General features: G+C 56.2%; 1 protein-coding gene across 4 annotated transcripts in view; it reads right to left on the bottom strand.

The window, feature by feature from the left end:
• Positions 1-1,555: 1,555 nt before the first annotated feature.
• Positions 1,556-9,658, bottom strand: part of RNF157 (ring finger protein 157) — a 28,599-nt gene continuing 20,496 nt past the window's right edge. Inside the window, exons 18-21 of one of the 4 annotated variants that reach the window (XM_066565564.1) lie at positions 8,958-9,068; positions 8,283-8,378; positions 4,347-4,387; positions 3,801-3,913 (exon numbers count right to left, since the gene is read on the bottom strand). In XM_066565564.1, coding sequence (XP_066421661.1) covers positions 4,347-4,387; positions 8,283-8,378; positions 8,958-9,068 — 248 coding nt within the window. In that variant the 3' untranslated portion in view covers positions 3,801-3,913. Of the gene's footprint in view, positions 3,914-4,346; positions 4,388-5,289; positions 8,379-8,957; positions 9,069-9,658 lie in introns of those variants that run through there. The other 3 variants (XM_066565566.1, XM_066565565.1, XM_066565563.1) reach the window with 3 other exon arrangements.

The following is a 9,658-nucleotide window of genomic DNA, read 5'->3' as shown; positions in this document are numbered from 1 at the left end:
GGGGGACTCTGGGGTGACCTTATCGGGCTTTTCCGCTCCTGAAGGGAGCCGTGACAAGGCTGGAGAGAGCCCGAAGGGACTGGGAGGCTCTGGGGGGACTCTGGGGTGACCTGATCGCTGCTGTTCCGCTCCTGAAGGGAGCCGTGACAAGGCTGGAGAGAGCCCCGAGAGATGGGGAGGCTCTGGGATGACCTTATGGCGGCTTTCCCGCACCTGAAGGGAGCTCTGAGAAAGCTGGAGAGGGCTGAGCCCAGCCCGGGAGATGGGAAGGCTCTGGGCTGACCTTATCGCGGCTTTTCCGCACCTGAAGGGAGCCGTGACAAAGCTGGAGAGAGCCCAGAGAGACTGAGAGGCTCTGGGGTGACCTTATCGTGGCTTTTCTGCACCTGAAGGGAGCCATGAGGAGGCTGGAGACGGACTTTGGGCATGTGATAGGAAAAAGGGTGACCCAAACCGGCATCAAAGCGAAAGAGAGTAGGTTTAGGTTGGATTATAGGACAAAATTCTTGTGAGGGTGGTGGAACAGGTTGCTCAGAGAAGCTGTGGATGGAATAGTTCAAGGCCAGGTTGGATGGAGCTTGGAGCAGCCTGGGATAGTGGAAGGTGTCCTTGCCTGTGGTGTGGGGGGGTTGGAGCAGGATGATCTTTGATGTCTGTTCCAACCCAAACCGTTTGTGATTCTATACAATCCTGTGTCCTGCCCCTCCAGGGGCATCCCCAGCCCTTTTCCTGCTACCTGTGCCCTCATCCTCCTTCTTGCTCCTGATGCACCCACAGTGGTGAGGGCAAAGCAGAAGAGGGGCTGGCAGACTCCAAAAATAAAGGATGGAGTCTGCCTTCATTTAATTTAAAAAATTACAGCCACAGGCTTCTCTAAGAAATCCCTGCCCTGTAACTGCTGTTCTGATAGCTTTAACAGAGCCAGGGAAGGATCTCTTTGAAGGAGCTGAGCATCTGCAAGCCATTCCCCTCAGCTTGTTCAGTCATGGGTTGGACTCGATTATCTCAGAGGCCTTTTCCAACCACATTGATTCTGATTTTGACTCTGATTCAGCTGCAAGTTGCTTCCCCCCACCATCATCAGCTCCTTCTACTAAGCCCAAATTGCAACCCCCCTTACAACCCTTCTCACCTTCAAGACTTCAGCTCCCAGCACACATTTTCTTCCCCACCACTGGAGGATTTCTCTTGCATGAGCTCCCAGCTCTTTGTTGCTCCTCTTCTCCCCCAGGAAAAGTTCCCTCTGGGTGTCCTCATCCATCCCAGCAGTGACAGGGCCACCCACACCACACAGCAGGAAGATGCCTCTACCCCAGGCCATACTCTTCCTGCAGAGGTTTAGTTTGCATTTGCCCTTTCTCCATCCTGGCAGGACTTAGGATAGTTGGGAATGCAGGTTGGGAAGTGTTTTAGGACATTTGGATCAGCTGGGCTGTTTTGGAGGAGGTACTGGGTGACAGGTGAGTGGGTGCTCTCAGCCCAAAAGGGTTTTTACTCACCAAATCCCCCAAACCCCGACTGCCCTCACCCTGACCCCACAAAATGACTCTAGACATTTTGTCGACATAAGATACCCTTTATTAAACATACTCTTAAAATCCAAAACATGCTCAAAGCAAAATCATAAGCAGCAATCTGGTTTCCTTCCTTAAATCCCTGACACGTGGGTCACTGGAACGAGGGGCTGTCACCTTCCACCCCGCGCTGCGCTGGCAGCTCCTGCCTGCCCCTCATCCCGCCTGGGTGGCCGAGGACGGCGCTGATGTCACTCGTGCCCAAATCCCGTCTCTCCTGTGCCACCCAGAGGATGGATTCCTTGCTCACAGCCAGGCAGCAGCGCTGCTCGGCCGCAGCCTCCTCCCGGCTCCTCTCCATCGCTCTGAGCGAGGGCAGCGCCTGCCCGCAGCCACCCGGTGCGTTTGTCTGGCTCCAGCAGCGCTGGGGACACCGCTCAGAGGAGACAGAAAACTCTCACGGTCTCTCCTAAGTCCTCCTTGCTCTGCTGGCAGCCACAAGCACAGCTGCAGCCTGTGCCAGGGTGCCAGGCCAGCTGTCCTTGTCCCCTTTGGAACCACGAGGAAGGTTGGGCTTTGGTAGATGAGGTGCCCCTGGAGCACCAGCCCGATTTTCTCTCCCCTGCCCATGCTGGAGCCTTAGGGAAGAGGTGGCTGCCGTGGTTTTCTCAGCTCAGCATGCCAGTGAACCTCCAAAGCTGCTCCTGTGTGCTGCCGTGGCTCCTTAGGGCTGGGTCACCCAGCATGTCCCCAAACGGGGCACAGGGCTTGTCCCCACCACTTGAGCCCTCCCTGCTCTTGCAGCTCCCACCTGGCATGCCACAGGATGGCGTTTTGGAGATGTCACCCCCTGACATCAAACACCCAGCCCTGGGTTCCCAGGGAGGAATTTGGGACCTGTTGAGCTTAGAGGAGACACAGCCAGCCCAGGGGAGAGAGCAGTGGGATGGCTGGTCCTGGCAGGACCCACATAGAGAAAGGCAGAGAAAACACCCCCAGCCCCCCAAAGGGCTCCATCCCTCTCTAGGAGCCACAGTCATCATCAGCACAATTTTTCTGCCATGGAGGTGGCACTGGGAACCTGCTTCCACCCTCCAGGGACCCTGCTGTCAGTGCAGGAGCATCTCTGTGCTAAGGTGGCTCTGAAATGCAGCTGTGTGAAAGAGGAGGAGGTGGCCTTTGCTGCCACAGCCATGTGACAAAACCAGGTGGGGAAAAGGGAGGCTCAGCTTCCCACCCTGGGCTGCCCCAAACAGCTCCAGAGCCTGCTGGATTGGGATGCAGGGTCTGATGCTGCTCCAAGTGATTTCTGACTGTGCCTGATGCTCTCTGGAGCGGAGCCTGGCCTCTGCCAGTGGCCCCACCAGGCCCCAAGGTCTGTGGCTTTATCCCTCCTGTTTTACTATCCCTGTGTGTCTGCCCTTGGAGCAAAATCCACTTATGCTGCCAGCCTAGTGCTGGCCAGAGGGATGGGGATGGAGATGGGGGCAGCCCCTACACCCTCATCCACCCCTTGCTACAAAGTGTTATGGGGAGGGCAGGACGGGGGGCATGGGGTGACACTTTTGGCACTTGTTCCAGAGAGAGGGCGCAGCCCAGAGCCCTGAGCTCACAGCAGGGTGGAAGACAGAGGATAAATTGTCAGTGCCCCAGGGGCTGGTGACTGGGCTGGGGGTGGTACCAGGCCTCCTGCCCACCCACTCCGTGCCTCGGGGCCAGGCCCAGGAGCCCAGGTGCTGCTCAGGAGAGCAGAGGGAGGGGCAGCTATAGGGGCAGAGTTACTGCCAGTGCATGAATGGGGACATCCCATGGCATGGGGACAGCCCATGGCAGGGCAGGGGCATGGGGCAGCAAACCTGGTGGGGGGGGTGACCCCCCATGAAAGTCAGCAGCTCATGCACCAAGGATGCCAATCCCAACACTCATCCTAGAGCCCACAGCCCTGAACAGTGTCCTCCCATTGTCCCCACCCACCCACATCCCAGAACCCCTGGGTGAGGTGTCCCTGTCCCATCTGCTCCACACTTTGGAGGAGAGGAGGCTGGGGCTGTAAGATGATGGGGGGGGGCAGGAGGGGACCCCAGCCCGTCCCCATTGGAGCTGGAGAATGGGAAGGTGCCAGTGGGGGGCTCCAAAGTAACATGGCTTTCAGCCCCCACACAAAAGTCGAGGTTACCGTCTTTTCTTTTGAAAATCAGTCCTGGTACAGCCGAGGGGTGGCGGCGACGATGCCCAGGGTGCCCAGACACCAGGGTCCCTCTGGGTGGGCAGGGGGCTCCGTGCCCCCCCGAGGCTGAGCCCTCACACGGGCAGGGCGGGTGCTGCCTGCTCCGGGGGGCCCGGGGGGCAGCGGGGCCAGGTCTGCTGCAGCCCCACGTTGTTGTTGGCTGCCTCTGGGCCTGGGGGGAGAAAATGGGGGTTAGGGGCTCCCAAAGCCCACGGGTGCACTGAGCTCGTTTTTCCACGGGGGGTGTGATTTATTCTCCCAAAGCGACACCCACCTCCCCAGCCCCCCGTTGGGTTCTGGCTGCAGTGACGACTGGGGGTGCCTGCACTTACCTCTCCAGGCTGGGGAGCCCCTAAAAACCCCAATTTCTCAGGAATGCTGAGGGCCAAACGGGAAGCACAGTGGCTGGGTTTAAATTACCTAAATGAAGGGGGCCACCCATGCCCGGTGAGAGGCCCCATGCGGGTGGGGCTGCAGGTCAGGCACCAAGGGATGTCCCCTGGCCTGGGCAGTGAGGGGGCCACCAGCAATGGTGACAAGGCAGTGCCAACCCCCGGGGGGACGGGGCACAGGGCAGATGCAGCTCTGGGGTCTCATGGTCTCACCTATTCCTCAATGTTAATGGGGCAGGAGTCCGGCACGGCGGCTGCGTGGCAGGAGAGACCAGAAGGCACAAGGTGAAGGCGGGAGCGGCGGGGACAGGGGAGGGGACACGGGGACATGCACACGAGCAGCACAGGGGGTGACAGCGGGGCCTGGGGGGTCTCATCCCCTGTGAACGGCTCTGGGAGGGGGCAGGGAGCTGCCACCAGGCACGGGGTGAGGGTCCCCATGCTGGAGCCCCCCGGGGTTTGGTGCCAAGGGGAACCGAGGGGTGACAGGGGTGACATGCTTGTGGTGCGGGGGCAGCTGGGTCCCCCATGCCTCCTCTCCAACTGCAGGCTGCTGGGGCAGGGGGCTGGCAGAGCTCGGCCCGTGGCTTGTGTCCCACCACCAAACCCATCAGAGGCTGCGTGGTGCCCTTAGGAAGGGGGTGCACCCCTAAGGCAGCTTGGCTGCACCCTCCAGCGAGGTTAAACCCTGTGCCCAGGGCAGCTCTGAGCTGGAAGGACTGCGTGAGGCCATGCCAAGGCCAAGGGCTGAGGCTTTCTCAGAGGGGGAGCAACAAAATCCTGCTGCCTGCTGATTTATGGGAGGTGACAGCTGCCATTTCGAGTGGCTTTTCATGGCGAGCTCAGGCTGGAGAGCGAGGCATCTTAAGTCTGCAGATCCCGGAGGGAATGGATAATTAAACAGGACCACACGTACATGCACACGGAAATCCCATTAAGGGCTCGATATGGCCTGAGTCACTGCAGTGCGCCAGTGCAGGGACCCAGCTGTGCTCTGTGCGCCCTTGAGAGGGTGCTGAGGAGCAGGGCTGGGCCAGCAGGACATGGTCTGGCCCTGGAGCAGGGTATCAGCCCTGTGCCCACCCACCCCCTCCCCCTTGTGCTGCTGGAGGGGTCTCCCCTGCTGCCAGCAGCTGGCAGAGCTGCCCTGGGCAGATCAAAATCCATCCAAATCCATCCTGCTGAAACCCAAATCCATCCTGCTGAAACCCAGCTCCCAAATCCATCCTGGTGAAACCCAACCGGCTGGCCCAGCCCACTGCTCACAGCTCACAGCATCTGTGACTTTAAACTAGCAGGAGCTCTCAGGGGGTTTCAGGTTTTCTACAGCAGCTCCCCAGCTCCCCCACCTCGGTGCCAGCCTTTCTGGCAGATGTCTTTCCCCAGTTTCTCTTTCCAAAGCTGTTTTTCCACCTGCCCCCAGCAGAGGCTGCAGCCAGGGGATGCTCTGAACCCTGGGGACAGCCCCTGCAACCCATGCTCCACAGGATCCACATAAGGACATAGATCTGTAGGTTTTAGTTAAACCTCATGTTCAAAAATCCCTGGGATGAGAACTTTTGCCTCCTCACAAAGCTCTTTCCCACCAGACTGAAATCTGCAGAGATTTCAAAAGAAGCTTTGAGGAACCACGTCCTGCACCTTCATCCATTACAGAGAGGACAAAAACATCATTATCGAATGCCACCAGCTTGGAGATTGTCCAAGAGACTTGATGGACTTGGAGATGTAGACTCTGAACACCACAGATCTCAAGGGCCAGGATGCAGCTGCCTTCCCTACAATCACTGAGTGGGGCTGTCATAAACTGGGTACAAGCCCTGAGAGATTTTATGAATAATACAGCCAAAACAAAACCACAAAACATGGAACACCCCCAGTCTGTCTCACCACAAGCCTAAAGGACTGTAAATTTAAAGACACAATACTGATCTTAACTCCTTGTGATATAGAAGCTGACTGTACTCTAGAGGGCTTAAGGGTGCCCAGCATACCCTCCACAACTGCTCCAAAAACTTCTCCAAGACCTATAAAATCAACTCTGAACATTTCAAGGTCAAGCTGGTTGAGCAACAACAAATATTGTTTAATCCTAGTCCTTAAAGAGATGCAGACCAATGTTCCTGCTATCCAACCAAAACATTCATCTTTTACAGGTACCTCCTCTGCTGGGTGGTTTTCCTGGCTAAACCAGAGGCTGTTACCTCACACATCTAACTGATATATTGGGAACTGGAATAGGAGTGTTGAACAATATCAGTCTTGAAACTCTGACTGATCAATTGGGTGCAACCATTAATTATTTGAACACTACAGATCAACCCTTAAGGTCTTCCTTATCTGCTCTTGGAAACACACAGTAATCAGCTTCAAATATCAAAAGTATCCAAATGCTAATGACCAGCTTGGCTGATGGTCTGGAAATTGCTCAAAGCAGTGTCTTCAGCACCCAGCTGTATTCCAGCTCAGTTGTGGTTACACTCCTGCAGTTCTGGGATAATCACTGAATGGGAAAAGGGACTTTTATTCATTGAAATTTGAAAAGGCATTTAAATTCTGGTGGTCTTCAATGAAATTTTCTTATGTCCCCATCACTAGTAAGGTCACAGTGTTTGCCTTAGCAACACAGAGTGTTTCTGTATGTACCAAGCACCAAATCATGGTGGTGGGAATGGGATTAGATCCATTGGAGCTCTGAGCATGGGCTTTTAACAATCACACACATGCATGGCAAACCACTGATGTAGATTGTTGTGTGGTGAGAGAATGACAGGGGTTTATATGTGAAAGTAATATTCTGATAGCCTAAACAGTGGGTTTGGACACAGAACTGTGTCTATCATTTCGAAATGTCTCCTGATAATGACCCTGAATCCATCGCAGTGTCCATAGGATAAGGGGGTGTGTGTCAAAGAACCCCTTGTGACAATTTAACAGTGGGTGACACAAAGATACAGCTTTGTAACCACTTGAATCCATGTATTTGTACGTGCACATATAGAGCAGAGTGTGACTTCAGCTACTCCTACCAAAAACTGCACCAAAATGTATGTTAGATGTGTTATATGACATTTTGTCTAAAACCCCTGCTGGAATGGATTGTTAAAAATTGGTTGCAAACTGCTGGAACATCCTGATCTACACAAACTGGTACAACAGCTCAAAAAGGAAAGTCAGAAAACAATGATCACTGTCCATTATTATGTGGAAAAAATGCCTTGTATCCTACAGTGAAGGAAAAGGGATGGAGAACACCATGTCTGCCATTCCCAGGGACCATGGAGAGCCCCAAAGCCCCCACTCTGCACCTCCTCTCCCTCTGCTTTTCCCCACATGTGCCAAGGCTGGATCACCCCTCTCATGCAGCACAGCTGGTGCTGAGGGCTGCAGCTGCTGGACACATGGACAGGTGTGGTGGCCAAAGGATGGAGAGGGCATCCTTGGCTGGGCTCAGCCCAGGGACCAGCTCCTGCATGCCAGCCCAGTGCACACCTCACAGCAGAGCAAGAATTTGACCCTGTGCTGGAGCCATCTGGGCTGCAAAGCTCCCCCTTCCTCATCCTCCCCCCAGCACAACCAAGAGGGATGCAGTCAAGGATGGCTTTGGCTGCTGCCACAGCCAGGGGATGCTTTGCCAGGCCCTCCAGCAAAGCAGGGGTGCTGCTGGGACACCCCCAGCTCCCTCCCCAGCCCCCCAGGCCAGCAGGACTCAGCCAGTGCTGATAGAGGGTGATGGAGAGGACACAGGGCTTGTGTGTTCCTCCCCAAGAGCCTCAGCCATGTTTCTCCAGCACAGAAACCACCAGGAACAGGCAAGGCAGCAGGAGAGGAGGCTTTCCCAAAGGAGCAGAGGAAAAGAAAGGATTTCTCCTCCCTCCAGTGGGTTTCACCCACCCTCTTGGCTCTCCAGCACCTGCTGCAGGTCTGGGACCTGCCACAAAGTCAGCTGAAGGGGCAAGGCACAGGCAGAGCTGCTTTCAGCTTGTCCACAAATGTATTGACTGAGACCCCATGGAGGGTGTTGTTTTGGCTTTTTGGCTCGTTTCCCCACACACAGGCTGAGGAAGAAGAGCCTGCAGGGCTGGGCAGGGTCCCCAGCCCACTGCCCCCTTCCACACAGGGGCCAGGGGTGTTCAATACATTTGTCACCTTTGGGCAACTCTGGGCAGGGAAGGGGCACAAGCGTGGGTGGAGGAAACCGTGTTGGCACAGAGCGAACATGAACTTTCACACAGACGGAGGAGCCTGGGGGGAAGGAAGAAAAGAAAGGGATGGAGAGAGGCTGGGAGGAAATAAAAGTGGAAGGAGGGTGGGGGAGAAAGCATGAAGAAATGGGAAAGATGGATGAATGCTGGGGCTCTGTAGAAAGATGACCTGGTGGACACACCCCATCTCCCTGAACTTGGGAGGCTGCACAGCTGGACTGCCTGTGGATCACACCCCAACACAAAATACTGCTGTGCCCACCACATGCCTGTACCAGGCTACAGCTGTGCCACACAACACCTTCCTAAGGAGAACTGGTGCCTCCTGGGGTGCCAGCAGCCCCCTGGCCAAGGGACAGAGAATCCCAGCAAAGCAAGTCTGCAGCTGCCGGGGGACATCCCAGTCTGGACAGGCCACCCTGACCCATGGGTGGTGACATGGCTGGTGCTCAGCCCCACAGAGGGATGGCTGGAGGGGTGCAGTGAGGACAACCTGGCAGGAATGGTGGGAATGATGGTGATGGGAGAGGAGGGATGGATGCAAAGGGCTGGGGGGATGCAGGGAAGAGTGGAACTGTCCCCCCCACCCCAAGTTCATGTTCAGCAGACGGCCACTCACCAGGTAAGCAGGCCTCAGAGCACAGTTTATTGTCCAGCGCTCTCACGTGTGCGATGCCCATGTCATTGTTATTGTCACAGCTCAGACCGAGGAAAGCGCCTGTCCTCGGGCCTGGAAGGGAGTTAAGGCAGTTACCGCCGCGGCCGCCTTTGGCACTGGGGGTGGGACTGCTGGGGCTTTTCCTCTCCCCTCCCCAGCCTCTTTCAAAACAAAAAAATGACACAGGAACGATGCACCGGGGTGGGAGCGGGTGAAGAGTGGACAATAAGGCCTGGGCACGGCCCCGGCTGCTCCTCTCCTCGCAGCGGCCGCATCGGAACAGCAACAATGTGGGCATGAGCATGAACCTGCCCAGGGTTCAGCCAGACCTTCCCTCTGGCACAGCCAGGCTGTGGTGGCACCCATCACCTCCTGCAGGAGCCTCTCCAGCACCAGCGGTGCAGTGAGAGCTGCGTGGATGCCAGCAAGAGGCAGTAGCTGGATGCGTGGGGCAAAAGAAGCCATAGCCAAGCTTTTGCAGGGGCATGGAGGCTTTTGGGGATGAGGGAGGGAACTCTGCTTCTTAGCATCGCTTCTACAAGAGATCAGCCTCCAGGGTCTTACCTGCATCCATCAGATGCAGGTGACTGAACCTCAGGAGGGATGTTCCCAAATGTGCCAGCAGCCCTGCTGAGAACAGGTGCAGGACTGTGTCCTAAGGA

This window comes from Molothrus aeneus, chromosome 25 (genome assembly GCF_037042795.1).
Source record: "Molothrus aeneus isolate 106 chromosome 25, BPBGC_Maene_1.0, whole genome shotgun sequence".
Classification (NCBI taxonomy): domain Eukaryota; kingdom Metazoa; phylum Chordata; class Aves; order Passeriformes; family Icteridae; genus Molothrus; species Molothrus aeneus.
Note: the sequence above shows the minus strand (reverse complement) of the source record. Positions and strands in the feature narration are given on the sequence as shown.